The 15199-nt window shown below is 48.1% G+C and overlaps 1 protein-coding gene across 1 annotated transcript in view; it reads right to left on the reverse strand.

Moving 5' to 3' along the window:
• Nucleotides 1-3033: 3033 nt before the first annotated feature.
• Efcab8 (EF-hand calcium binding domain 8) overlaps nt 3034-15199 on the reverse strand; it is a 59201-nt gene continuing 47035 nt past the window's right edge. The window contains exons 23-27 of the mRNA XM_057781110.1: nt 13499-13667; nt 6156-6288; nt 4706-4901; nt 4539-4637; nt 3034-3486 (exon numbers count right to left, since the gene is read on the reverse strand). Coding sequence (XP_057637093.1) covers nt 3034-3486; nt 4539-4637; nt 4706-4901; nt 6156-6288; nt 13499-13667 — 1050 coding nt within the window. The remainder of the gene's footprint in view (nt 3487-4538; nt 4638-4705; nt 4902-6155; nt 6289-13498; nt 13668-15199) is intronic.

Raw genomic sequence — 15199 nt, forward strand, 5'->3', positions numbered from 1 at the left:
TGGAAGCTAAGCCTTCCCCCTGGACACTCTGGCTCATAATGCCCTCAAGTCAGCGTGGTAGGATTTGTGGTTGATCAAGAACTTCTTCTCCACAGTGGAAGGAAGAGTATGTCTTAGATGGAAGAAATACGATTAAGGTCAGTGAAAACTACAGCAGCACAGTCCAGGAAGGGTGACACATGTCCTACAGCAGTGCTTCTCGACCTCCCTGATGCTGCAAGCCTTTAGTACAGCTCCTCATGCTGTGCTGACCCCCAACCATTATTTTTGTTACTACTTCAAAACTATCATTTTGCAACTGTTATGAAATGTACATATCCGTGGTTTTCCTGTGGCCTTAAGTGAAAGAGTCATTCAACTTCCCTGCAAAGGGTCACGACCCACAAGTTGAGACCCACTGGCTTAGACCCCTGAGGAATGAAGATAGGAGTAATTTCTCCAGGTAAAGAACCAAGTGGGAGTGGAGGAAATATACAATAGGTAGTAGGAGATGGAGTCATAAATACCAACTAAGGTCACATGACCAGTTACAGAAATGACTGTCATTGGCATGAATGTTTTTGTCTTATTTGTTGAGGTTGAGCTTACACATATATTAAGTAGATGGTCATGTTTTCTTCTCTTTATCATGCGATGTTGATCGAGGCATGAGTGCTTATGTTATAAAAATATATAATAATATTTAAGTTATGGGATGTTAAAGGATAAAGCATTGCTCGAGGGAGTTAGAACATTATAGTTCAAGCACCAGATGTTGGTCATTGGAGCTACAAACTTTGATCTTTTCCCTACTGGATTTTACTTTTCCTTTGGTGTATTTATTCATTTGCTATGACCTTCATTTTCTCTTCTGTAATAAAGAATATTTGCTTGGTAACATTATATGTTGGAAGAATGTAATTTGTTTATTATATTCATAGGAGCTTATAGTCAAGAGATTTGGAACTTTTAAAGTACAGGGATTTTAAAAAGATTTGGGGGACTTTTCAAACTATATTTGGGCTGGAGAGATGTCTTTGCAGTTAGGAGCACTGACCGCTCTTCCCAAGGACCTAGGTTTGATTCCCAGCACCCACATGGTTGGTGGTTCACAACTGTCTGTAACTCCGGTCCCGGGGTATCTGACCTCTGTAGGTGCTGCACACACATGGTACACAGAAGAGCACATGCACGCACAACAGCCAGCTACATAAAATAAGCAATTTTTAAAAGGCTAGACTAGGGGCTGGAGAGATGGCTCAGAGGTTAAGAGCATTGCCTGCTCTTCCAAAGGTCCTGAGTTCAATTCCCAGCAACCACATGGTGGTTCACAACCATCTGTAATTGAGGTCTGGTGCCCTCTTCTGGCCTGCAGGCATACACACAGACAGAATATTGTATACATAATAAATAAATAAATATTTAAAAAAAGAATAAAAGGCTAGAGTATATATTATAACTATAAAATAAACATGAGACTTTGGGACAAGGGATGAAAAGTTGTGGTTTTTAAAGCAATGTGTTTCTGTGTCAAGCTGACAAGGGGTAGGCTGTAATCGTTGGTTTTAAATGTCCACTTGTCCCATGGAGAATCACCTCAGCAGGGAGCTCAGTTTAGTCACCGTCTGTGTTAGGTTACCCGAAGGGTTCATCTCTGTTGAGAGAGACATGAGCCGCCAAGGCCCTGGGCCTCATTTTAAGGCTCTCTTACTGTAGATTTATCTTTGTTAGGAATAACCTACAGTATAAACTTGAAGCCGGTGTGCCATGGAGGGCTGCTACCCCCAGTCTGCTCAGGAGGCCCCAGGACCTCCTGGCACACTAGCCAAAAGTGGGTCTCAAACTTCTCGGCACTCCACTCCCACAACACCTGACCCAGGACTCGGCACATCCCACACATAGACATGTGAGGGTCCGGGAGATAGCTCAGTGGGTAAAGCACTTGCCATGCAAGCATGAGGACCCACATATCAGTGAGTTCTGGATTCAGTTAGCAACCTTGCTTCAATATAGAAGAGAAAAAACATCGCATAGCAACCTTGGACCTTGCACAAGTTCACGCACACATGAAAAGGCAACTGCAGACATGTGTGTGACTACACACATGAGAACACACACACGTACCACACAAACACAAAAATTTAAGAGAACATAAAGAGGTTCTCTGTGAGGAACTTGCTAGCCCTGATGCTTGGGGCTATTGGGAGGTGACTTGGTGCCACATCCATGGCAAGGATGGGCCTGAGGACTGTGCTCTGCCCAGAGCCACAAGGCAGGCTCCTGAAAAGGCCCCCTGTTCAAGACAGTGAAACCTCATGCTTCACGGCCTCTAAATAGAATCTTCTGTGAACAGATGTCTACACATGCCCTGGACTTGACATTCTGAGAGGGCCAGGGGCCAGGCAGAGGTTGGGACAGGCGCTTCTGGCCAAGAAGGATGCTCCAAGTCCAGAGGAGGGGCCATTTGATACATACTCAGATATCCTTAACACAAGGCACAGAACAGCTTCCAAATACTATGCCTGGGGCTGAAGTGCCTGGTAGCCAAGGAGGACAGGAAGCAGAGACAAGGGATAAGCAGACACTGTCAATATAGAATGATTCCTATGAGGCTGAATCAGGCTGCTGAGCCATCCAGCATCCCTACCATATGATATACCTGCCATGCCACACAAAGCCCCGGTGGGGTGGGCCTGCTGCATGGCAGCCAAACACCCAGGGATCCTGAAGTACAGCTCCCTCTGTGTCTGCCCAAGGCCTTGCCAGGCATTATGGATTGTCCCAGCATATCAGGGACCCAAGCAGGTGAGAAACATAGCCCAGCCTTGTCACCTGTAGGACACAGGAGAATATTTATTTTGCTCTCCAGAATTGTACAGAGCCAGAAGATAGCTGGACTTATCCAGAGAGAGGCAGTGTGGAGCCCCTGGAGAAAAGGCTGCATCCCCTGGGTCTGGCAGGGAGTGAGCCAGGAACATGCAGGACTCTGTGGGTCCCCTGCTACAGAACAGAGAGAAGAATGGACACCTCAAAACATGAGGTGGGAGCCCCACTTCACAGAGAACATGAGGGTGGCTCCCCCAGGCTTCGGATGCTGCACGAGGCAGGGAGACCCTGGTATGGCAGTTTCTGGCCTTTGCGGGACAGACTCAAGGTCTGGGGTGATGTGGACGAGCTAGACTGTCCTGGAGAGGCTGACCAGGGCCTCAGCAAGGAGACTGAGGAACGGGGTCTCACGGAGGTAGACAAGTTGGAGTCCAGAACCCTGGAAGCTGATGCTCCCAGGGAAAGCATGGAGAGGGAGGAAGGGGTCGCAGCAGGTGTGCTGCTGGCTGCCAAGTCCATGAAGATCTGGCTTCGGATAAAGTCCAGCTCGCTCCGGATATCGCTAGCCACCCAGCGAATGTGCCGGTCCTGGTGGTCCAGGACCTTATGCATCAGGAAGTCAGGTTGTTGGATTGGCTTAAGGTCAGTGAAACACAGGCTTTGGTAGATCTGAGGGGAAATCTGGGAACAGAACAGGAGGTGAGTGTCTGTTGGAGCTGGTGGTACCAGGGACTGAGGACAAGCTTGCATCAAGGGAGAGCCCTCAGGTCTTCCCGCGCCATGTAAATCTCCAGGGCACAGCTATGGAACCCACACAGCCTGAGCAGGCCCACCTTCCCACTCTCTCCTCCCTACACTTGTCTGTGAGCTGAGCCTGGCACCGGGACTCTTCTCCTTTGAAGCAAGGCCATGAGTTAGACCTCAAGTGGGGCCTGATACAGAGTCCTGGATATACCTCAGCTCTCCCATTAGCATTCCCTGAGCTGGGCTCTGAGGAGCCTCCAGAACCCTCTCACACCAACCTCCCCAGTAGAGTTGTAGCCTTGGGCATCATGGGAGACAGAGTCAGGCAGGCTTTTAGAGGCCAGTCACCTGACTGGATTAAATGGGGAAAGGAGATTATGGAGTTGATTCTGATGTAATTTCAAGGTACCAATGGAATCTTTATGGCTCCTGTTGTCCCATCAAGGTATACTGGCTTGGAGTCAGACTGGCTTTTATGAGTCTCTGATTCCCCTTTCCACACTGAAGGACAGCCATCCCTTTGTGTGTCCCCACCTGTGCACCCAGTACCCACACACCCTCATCTCCTTTTGATTACCTACACTCATGGCTACAGGGGCAGTTAATATGCTAAAGAGTAATCAGAGAATATAACTGTGCTCTGGGGGATAGAGACAGGAAAGGCCAAAGGAGACCCAGCCCTCCATAAGCCCAATGGCCTGTGTTCCCAGAGACAAGATTTCTGCTGATTGAAAACATGCCAGCCTGGCCAGTTTATGCCATAGACAGAGAGCATAGACCAGATAGGGTCTGCTGACCTCAGATGGTCCAGCATCTCAGAGGCAGTCTCATTCCCAAAGACAGAGAGCATGGACCAGATAGGGTCTGCTGACCTCAGATGGTCCAGCATCTCAGATGCAGTCTTGTTCCCATAGACAGAGAGGATGGACCGGATAGGGTCTGCTGACCTCAGATGGTCCAGTATCTCAGATGCAATCTCATTCCCTCACCTGCTGCCTCATCCAGCTATACTGCACTCTGGTAGCCAGGAGTTTGGAGTTCCGAACATGCTCCTTGGGCTTGTAAGCTGTTCCCACGATTTTGCTCGCCTGCAAGAGTCACAGATAAGAACAGTAGCCAGAAGCTGGGTTCCCTCCCCTCCCCCAACTGTCCCCACCTGCTTGTCCTTAGTCCATTGATTCCAGCTCTCCTCGATGTCTTCCACAGAATGCTCTTTGGTCCATGGGGCTTTGCGGGACATCTGGTGCAGCCGGACACGGGCCTTAGCTTCCTTCTCTGCTTTCCCGTGCAGGAGAGCCATCAGTGCCGCCTGCTCACGCCGCTGGTACACCAGGGCTTGGGCCAGTTCCTTGCTGTGAGAGGCTTCCTTCAAAACACGGGTCTCCTATTTCCCTTACAGCCCCCACATACACCCTGATGCCAGGTGACCTCCCCTTTCTGGGCCTGCCCCTCTCCAACCCTTTCCTGTCTCCTGACAGGGCCCAGCACTGAGCAAGTACTGTCTAGCATGAGCAAGGCCCAGATATACTAGCCCAAGATCTGCTGTGTTTTCTTCCATTCAGGCCTCAACTAGAGCTCCCTGGCAGGGTATGCAAACATCCCCACCCCAGGGAAGCTCTTGCCTTGCCTTGTTTTATAAAACCCCACAATACTGTCCATCGAAAGAAGAGTATGCCTTGATGGGACAACAGAAGCCATAAAGATTCCATAGGTAGCTGAAAATTACATCAAAATCAACTCCACAGTCTCTACTATGAAACCTTCCTCATTTAATCTGGTGGGAGAGGGGGGCTGACCTCTCAATAACCTCTCTTCTTGCTATTCCCAACAACTGTCAGATGAACCTCAGTCATGAGTTTTCATATCCATCTCCCCATGTAGACTATAACTTCTCTAGGTTAGACCAGGTGTGATGGTACTGGGTAAAACCCAAGGCCTTATCACTAGAGGCACTGAGCCTTATCTCCAGCCATCAATAAAGAAAAAAGAAAAACAGATTTTCTTTTTCTCTTTTTCTTTTCTTTCTTTCTTTCTTTCTTTCTTTCTTTCTTTCTTTCTTTCTTTTTTTTAAACAGGGTCTCTCTAAGTAGCCCTGGCTGTCCTGGAACTCACTATGTAAACCAGGCTGGCGTTGACCTCACATGCCTCTGCCTCCTGACTGCTGGAACTAAAAGTGTGAGCCACCATGCCCAGCCCAGCAATAATAATAATAAAAAAAAAAATTGAAGGAACTGAAATCATTTGAAATTTAAGGAATAAAGATGGCGTGGGTGATGTGGGTGGGTGGGAGGGAACCCAGAGGAAAAGCAACAGCTGAAGGAACAAGCCTCTCCTTCTCCCATGTATCACACAGCTGTCTGCTCTGGACCGTCACCTTGGGCATTGGCATGGGCAGCCCTCTGCCAATGGTAATGACCTCTACAGGTGTCACTGCCACCCTGCAGATCTCAATCTAACTTAGGAGCAGGGCTCTTCCTGGCTGCTGGGTCTTGCCTCTGAGATGGTTAGATGGGGCCACAGGTTAACTGCAAGTCCTAAGCTTCTCGCCCCACCCCAGTGAGAGACTTCTGGGAGCCAGGGAGCCCCAGGTGACCATAGGAACGCACTGCAGCTCCAAGAAGGATCTCTTGAGGGTGGTGCCAGCGAAGTCGGGCTTTTCCTCTGAAGTTGCTGCCTGCTCCTGACCATCGTCCATCGTGGCCTCCTGCAGCCTCTTCCAAATGTTCAGGCCGAACGTTCCTGTGATATGACCAGACCCTGTTCAGACCTAGGACTCTCTGAATCCACTGCTTCTGCCCCTCCACTCCAAGAGTTGGTAAGTGGCCCTGTGCTCCGCCCCACCCACTCACCCAAACACTGAGTGCCTGCTGTGTGCCAGGCACTATAGCGGCTACACAACAAATCTCTAGATTTGTCAGACTCCGGCCCTAGGAGGTACTGGAGCTTAGGTCTCAGGCATCCTGCACTGTGTGTAGCTTGGCATGGGGAGATAAGTGTGACAAGGGTCCAGTAACCCCCATTCGGGCTCCCAGCGCTCATGTGTGAAATGACAAGAGCATAAAATGGCCAGGATCTATCTAGGTGAGATTCGGAGTGGAGCAGAAGACGGGGAAGTCAGTGTCCTGCTCTGTTTCTGTTATGGATGACCTGAATTTAGTCACAGACAGAACTGACGTGGCAGAGTTCTGTAAATTCTGACCTCCACATGTACATAGTGGCACAGGCATGCCATGCCATGTGTGAAACCACCGCTCCCTGACACATACACAATAAATAAATAAAAGTAGGCCATTCTCCTGCTATGGAACTATGAAAGTAGGAAAGAGAAAAACCAAAGAGCTCCAGCAGCAAATAAGAGAGCAACTAGACTGACAGACAGGGACGTCTCTGCAAGAAACACTAGTCTAGGAGTCACTGGCTTCTCCAGGAGTTCCTGGTGTGGGTTGAAACTCTGTGAGAACCAAGCTTGGCCTAGACAGAAGGATGCAGCCGTGGGACCAGCTGAGCTCCTGCCAGCCCTGCAGCTGGCAGGACTGAGTCTTGTCCTAAAAGCACTAGGGGTGGGAGGGATGGGTTAGGATGGGATCAAGCGAGAGGGCCTCACAAGAAGCCTCGCCATCTCCGTTTTGACATACCCAGAGACAAGGTAAACTGAGTCTACCCGAATCTGCTTTCCAGCCCCTCAAGCTCAGACCCAGGTGAGTGAGAAAACACACGCTCAGGGAAATTAATACCAACTCCAGTCTTCACAGATCAGTTATACAACATCCAGAAAAATCTCCTTGTGCTCTGGTTTTGAAACATAGATTGGCAAACTGTCGTCCTGAGCTCCCTAAGAAGTTGACTCCCGAAGCAGGGTGACCCACCCCCAGTTGTGTAGCTCCCTCCCCAGCGGTAACTCAAGCATGTTTATCTCAAAGTCTCCTCCAAGATCCCTGTCCTGAAGCATCTGACCCCCTAACTGTACAGGGAGAACAGCAAAACAGCAAAATAGTCTAAGAAACTTATGTAGCCAACATTGCTCTGATACCAAAGTTAAAAAAAACACTACTGGCCAATATCCTTGGTGAACAGAAATGAAAAACCCCTCCACCTACTCATGGAGGTGGAATCATCATAAAGTCAGCATGAGGACCTGAGTTCAATTCCCAGAGTCAATGCAGAAAGGAAGGTTCTAAATCCCCCAGCACTAGCGAGGCTGGGGCAGGCAGACCCCTCGGATTAGCTTACAAACACCAGGCTAATGAAAGGATCTGATTCACAAGACATCTCCACATGCATGCTCTCACACGTGCACACTCACAAACACACATATCACATAAGAATACATTGTAGCAAGCCCAGAAAACAACCAGGGAAAATTTCTAAATATTAGTCTCAGCAATGACTTCTGGAAAAAAACAAACAAAAAAGGCAAAGATAGAAGCAGAGCTCTACAAAAGCAAGACAAAAGCTTCTGGGTACATACAAGACAACCTACAGAATGGGAAAAAATACCTTAGCACATACTAACACGAGCCAAGCTAACCACTAAAATATGTAAGACTATGTAAAATATGAAGACTAATAGCAGGAAGACCTAATTTTAAAATAGATAAAATACTTGAATAGATATTTATTCAAATGAGATCTGCAAATGGCCAGCCGGCTGTGTTAAAATGCTCAGCACCTCTACACGGAGAACAGAAATACACCTCCCACTCATTTGTGGGGTGTTATCAGAAGAGCAGGAAACAGGCATCTCTGTATCAGTTAGCATGCAGAAAGGAATGGAAACCCGGGTAACTACTCTAGGAAGTGGTGTAGCGTTCCTCGAAATTGAAACGAGGACTTCCATTTGATCCAGTCACCCACTTCTGGTGATTTTCCCAAGAGAACTGAAAGCATGTGGTTAACCTCTCTGAGGGGCAGACAGGGGAATTGTAAATTTGGGGTCAATCTGGCCTACACAGTGAGCCCCCCCTGCTTTACATATGCACACACATCCTGAAAACAGGATCATCTGCCCTCCGCTCTCAGGTGTCAGTGCAGCATGCATTGACAGATGGGTTCAGATGACACATCTATGACGGAATGCTCTTCAGCCTTAGAAAAGAAGGGACTGTGACAATGGGGATGAACCTTGAAAACACAAGGTCCAATGAAATGAACCAGACACAAGGCAACTGCATAATCTCATGGCTGTATGGTGTCGAAACAGTCAGGCTCATAGACAGGATGCAGAGACCAGGATGGAGAAGAAGGGAGACACTTAAGGATGGCAGAGTTCAGGGTTCTGAGTACGAGTAGCTAACTTAGCAAAGTGCTGCGACAAAGAGTGTTTATACTTGGCCGATGAAAGAACCACTTCAAAAGACCACAGGGAAATAACAACTGAAACATATATATATATATATATATATATATATATATATAGAGAGAGAGAGAGAGAGAGAGAGAGAGATTCCTGATTAGAAATAATCTCCAGATACCAAACTGAAATGCATATATTTGTTTATTTAAAACAATTACAAGAGTGTTTATAGGAGTATTATTCTCAATCATGTAAAATAGCTAGAAAAAGTAACATAGGATTAGCATGGTATTTATTGCGGATAAACTTCACAGCTACACTGTTTAGAGAAAGAAAACAGAAACAAAGAAAAGATCATCACATGATCTCATATGTACAAAGTAAAGAAACAATCTAAGTTTAGAAACCTGACCAGGGATAAGGGCCCCTACCTGGGACCCAGCATTGAAGAAGACAAGAGAGTTCAGAATCCAAGACCAGCCTGGGCTATCATATTGAAATGCTGTCAAAAAAAAAAAAAAAAAAAAAAGTCGGGCAGTGGTAGCTCACACCTTTAATCCCAGCACATTCGGGAGAGGCAGGTGGATCTCTTTGAGTTCAAGGCCAGCCTGGTCTACAAGAGCTAGTTCCAGGACAGGCTCCAAAGCTGCAGAGAAACCCTGTCTCAAAAAAAAAAAAAAAAAAAAAAAAAAAAAAAAAAAAAAAAAAAAAAAAAACAGGGTACAGAGAGATGGCTCAGCTGGTAAAGTGCCTGCTACAGAAGCCTGAAGACAGAGTTCACACCCCCACCACCCACATTGTAGGCAGGACGGCTGTGCACACCTCCATCACTAGAACTCACTGTCTAGCCAGCCTCACCAAATCAATGAGCTCCAGGTTCAGTGAGAAACCCTGTCTCAAAAATGAGGTGGCAAGTAAGAAGAGACCCAACATTGACCTCTGGCCTACACAAACGAATTCACACGTGCACATGTACCCACAAACACATGTGCTCACACCTGTATAAGGCTGTACATATACCACACCTAAACATATACAAGAAAAACCGTCAGGGCCTGGAGAGCTGGCTCAGTGGGTGAAGGCACTTTCCACCAAGCCTGCCCATCTGAGTTCCACTTCAGGGACAGAACAGGAGAGAACCCCCTCCCACAGTTGACCTCTGACCTCTGCATGCATTCCATGGCATGTGCCTCTCCCAAAAAATAAAAAATTGTAAAATTGCTGGGAGCCGATTGAGTGGCTGCCATTACAAGATGGCGCTTGGCCCCGGCCTCGCTTGCTGGACAGCTCCATATTAGGCAATGCAGTGGAACCGTGCCTCTCGTATGTGCAGTGACGATGATGTGCTTAGGGCCAATCCCGTGGCCAGGAGCATCGGCAGGCGCGCATCGGCCAATCCAGGCACGACTCGTTCCCTTACCCCCTATATAAGCAGCTGCCGTTTGGCGCTCGGGGGCCCCTCGCTTCCACTCTCCCTTCAACCAAGAGGCTCCAATAAAGCATGATTTGGGAAGAATCCTCGTCTGGTGGTCGTCCTTTCCTGCTGGTCAGGGAGTTCACCGCAACTGGTGCCGAAACCCGGGATGCTGGGACAAGCTTTGGTACCGAGTGAGGGGCCAAAGAGGATTCAGAACTCGACACGCGGAGCGGCGACGTCGGTGAGTCTCCCAGGTATGATGATTGCTGGGGTTGCACCTGAGGTGTTTTGCTTGATCTTTGTGGCCCTCATAATTGCTGTTTTTCTGTGCTGCTTTTGGTTGCACAGGGAAGGGAGGAGGGCACAGCAAGCACACCAGGACAGCCTATCAGAGTCGGATTCAAAAGGGGGGGACTTAGGCAGGTCTAGACAGAAAAGAATAAAGATAAAAAAGGATAGTAAAAAAGAAAAGGATAACAAGATAAAGGCTATACCTAGAGAAGAAACTCAAGAGGACCCTCAATGGGAGGAAGGGGATGAAAAGCAGAAAAACCGGCTTTACCTACTCCTCACCGAGTTCACTGACTTAAATTTGTCAGACGATGAACTCAGCTCACAGGAAGAGGGGGAGCTAGAGGAGGAGGCTGCTAAGTATGAGGAAGAAAGGTATGAGCGGGACTATCACCGTCCCCCAGCCTATAACCCACCCCGTGCTTGCGCACTGATGGAGGGTGTGTCTCACCCCTCGGCACCACCATTAGGTGCACAAGCGGCTGAACCAGGAAGGGGTTGCCATTATATTAGCCAGAGCACTTGGGCACGCTTAGCCTCAGCATACCTGGTGATGGAGGATCCCGTCACCCATGTCAAGACCCACTGCCTAGAGGCCTGGGCGGCTTGGGGCAAACCCACCCGCCTTAAAACTGACAATGGCCCTGCTTATTCCTCAAAAGGTTTCCGTGCCTTCTGTGCACAGCTTCAGGTGGAACATTCCACTGGCATACCCTACAATCCCCAAGGTCAGGGAATTGTGGAGAGGGCAAATAGAAGCCTTAAAGAACTCCTACAGAAACAGAAAGGGGGAATAGCGGAGATAGCTTCCCCCAGGAACAGAGTTGCACTGGCACTCTTTACTTTTAACTTTTTGATAGTTGACGGCCGGGGCAGGACAGCTGCTGATCGGCATGCTGCAATGACCCTTGAAGATAAAGGAGAGGCCGTCATATGGAAGGATGTGTTGGATAACAAATGGTATGGCCCGGATCCTGTCATCAGAAAATCCAGGGGAGCTATTTGTGTTTTCCCGCAGGGTCAAGAGGTGCCTCACTGGGTTCCGTGCCAATTGACAAGAACCATTAAGGATGATTCAATTGCTTCCCAGCCAATGGAGGAAGGCCATGATCCAGTCGAAGATGACGCCGCTGCTGTTCCTGATGATGGTGGCGATGACAATCCGGATTCGGGCGGAGCAGAGATGGGGAATACTGTCTGCCTTCCCTAAGCCAATTCCTGTTCGCCACAATGCCGTGGTTTCCCCCTGCTTTTTTATTACCAACAAGGATTTGGGCCTCCCCATGTTACAGGCTTTTTGGTTCAATGGAACCTTCTTAAAATCTGCTAACGCCCTATAATAAATGGCTCCTCTGCAGGGTTAATGGCAATTGCTCTGATCTCTCCCCTTTTTACTTCAGGGAGGGCAGGCTGGACAGAGCAACTTTAGTTATGCTACCAATACTAATAAGTGCAAAGTGAGTAATGGTACAGGCTATTCTGGGCCTCAATGGGCCCCCGCTAATTTCACTAGAGGCTTCAACAAAAGGTTTTCAGATATAAGGATTGTTTTTTGCATGCTGCATGGGAGAATGTATAGTCTGCCTTTGGCTAATATGCCACCTCCGAGCTCAAACATCTCGAGATAAGGTTGCGGTTCTACAAGCATTAGCTGCTTTGGAGAATGGCGATTCACCCCAAGTATGGTTAAAAGGCCAGTTGATTTGTTCCTTGCATAGCCTTTGCACTCTCAGGGAGAAATTCTCCATTGCACTGAGGAAGGTATGCATTTTTACTCTGAGTACTGCCTTTGCACCTCCCAGGAGTTTATTCCATTGCACGGGAGAAGGAGTACCAGGAGTTTTGGGCCTCCTTTGATCGGTCCTCGCATCATGAGGTGAGGACCTGAACGGGAGTAAGACCTTCTCACTGGCCTACAGAGAAAAACAGAAAGGGGGAGCTGCTGGGAGCCGATTGAGTGGCTGCCATTACAAGATGGCGCTTGGCCCCAGCCTCGCTTGCTGGACAGCTCCATATTAGGCAATGCAGTGGAACCGTGCCTCTCGTATGTGCAGTGACGATGATGTGCTTAGGGCCAATCCCGTGGCCAGGAGCATCGGCAGGCGCACATCGGCCAATCCAGGCACGACTCGTTCCCTTACCCCCTATATAAGCAGCTGCCGTTTGGCGCTCGGGGGCCCCTCGCTTCCACTCTCCCTTCAACCAAGAGGCTCCAATAAAGCATGATTTGGGAAGAATCCTCGTCTGGTGGTCGTCCTTTCCTGCTGGTCAGGGAGTTCACCGCATAAAATGCTGTAGGAAATCCTATAGCCAGTAGCCTTTAAGTTACCCGCCCACTGGGGTGTGGCCTCTTATACTATTTATGCCGATGTAAAGTGTTTGCCCAGTCTCTTTTCTGGCTGCAGGATTCAGTTGCTATTCTCCGTTCCAGCAGAGGATATTGATTTGTGAGTCCTACCCCTAATAAATAACCAACTATTATTCTCAATTCTGAGCTGGTGTGGGATTTCTTTTAAGTGCCCCTTTTCAGTAAAACACACACAGTAGCAGCAGCAAAAGCAGGGGTTGAAAGAGACTCTTGGATGTCTGCTTCCCAATGTGGGCTATACAGACAGGCAGATGTACATACACTCTAGAAATTAAAAGTGGAACACTTTGAGTTTCTGAGCTTTTCTTCATGTAACATCAGAATTGTGCTTATTTTCTTAAGAGAAAAGAACAGAACTTACCAGTTACACAATTTTCTAAAACTCACCAAGACAAGCAAAGCTGGGTGGGTGAGTGAAAGCCTGGAAAGAAAGCTGACGGATGAGTGGACAACCAGACAGATTCACATCTCGCAATATTCTCTGAGCAGCTGTAAGGCCCTTCTCCCCATGGGGCATAGGCCAGGGTGTGTTCTGTCAGGGACAAGGACAGGAGAGGCCATGCTTTGGCGGCACCCATACCTATGGCATCACCAGAGAGTTTCCAGACCTTGACGTCCCCATCCAAGCCAGCACTGACAACCAGCTGGAAGATGTCCACGTACAGGATATCGGTCACGCTCTCCAGGTGGCTACTCCAGGTAATCAGAAGGGGTGGGGGAACCAGAGAAATGGTCTGGCCATCCACAACCTGTAGGGGGCAGTAGAGGGTGACTCACATCATGCTCTCACAAAGACAGTACCCTAGCACTTACCTAGGGCCCAGAGGAGCAGAGTCCAGGGAAGAGCACCTGGACACCAGCTAATGAACCACCTCTGGGCACTTCACATTAACTGGCTGCTGCTGACCCTTGGTAGGTCTCAGCACTTCTCTGGCTTCAAGAGCCCCTTTGTTAAAGCCTCACAGTCTGTCTCATTGGAACCCACAACGTTATATGCCATAGAACATGTTCACCACTTTACTAAGAAGAGAGAATCAAAGATATTCAGAAATCAGCCTGAAGCCAGAGAGCTGGAAAGTGATGGGACAAGAATATAAGCCCACACATCTCCTAACTCTCCTCAGCTGAGCACTAGGACAGACTGCATGGGGTGGCTGGTGACACAGGGGACATCACACTAGGAAAACGGAAAAACATGTGAGAGAAAATAACTCTATATAACTGGGAAGTGTGTGAGTGTGTGTGTGTGTGTGTATGTGTGTGAGTGTGTGTGTGTGTGTGTGTTTGTAAGAAAGGGGATGCATATGTATATTCATGTTTGCCTGTGTTCGGCCCACATGTGTACATGCATGTATATGATGCAGGTGGAGGCATGAAGTTGACCTCGGGTATCCTCCTTCATCTCTCAGGATCTCTTGTTGAACCCAGAGTTCGCCAATTCCAGCTGGTCTAGCTAGCCATCTTGCTCAGGGATCGCCAGTCTCTGACCCATGCCATGCCTGTTCAGCTGTTAGATGGGTTCTGGGATTCAAACTCCAGTCCCCACACTTGAGCAGCAAGTGCTGCATTCGCTGAGCCGTCTCCCCAGCCCCAACCATTTTTAAATCCAACAATACTGAGGAAGGAACATTTATTCTATATGCTATAGTCAGGCATAGTAAGTCAGACTACTTCGAACCATAACCCAAGAGTAAAAGACATCAGCGAGCACAGAAGCCATGCTAAGCATGTAGGAAACCCTTGGGTATGAGAATACTATCAGAAAGAGTGGTTCAAGCACAAACACAGTGGGCTGTCAAAAGAAAACTAACCATTATCACATCTGAAACTAAAATACACACTAGGAGGCTTGATTTTTTTATTTGCTTTGATTTGGGGGCATTGTTTGGTTTGGTTGGTTGGTTTTTGGTTTTGGTTTTTAGTTTTTTGAGACAGTCTCATAAGGCCTGCGCTGGCAGGCATAAAAGTTACTATCAAAGTAATCCTGGCCTCACAGAAAACTCTTGGAAGAGTTGCGCAGACCTGTCATTGGTGTTTTCAGTATTCAGTGGAATACACCAGCAAAGGCATCTGTGCCTCAGCATCCCTCTGGCACTGAGGATGTGGCAGGACTTCCCTTGTGTTCCTCACTCCATAATGCATCTTAGGAATCTTTCTAGAGCTGAATAGTAAGCCACAGGCTATGCTATTAATACAATCCTCTCAAGGGGAGAATTGTTGTGTTTTATTCTTAAAAGTGAATCTTAGTAGCGAGTGCTATTTCACATGTGTGTTAGCACGT

This window comes from Chionomys nivalis, chromosome 9 (genome assembly GCF_950005125.1).
Source record: "Chionomys nivalis chromosome 9, mChiNiv1.1, whole genome shotgun sequence".
In the NCBI taxonomy this organism is placed as follows: Eukaryota; Metazoa; Chordata; class Mammalia; order Rodentia; family Cricetidae; genus Chionomys; species Chionomys nivalis.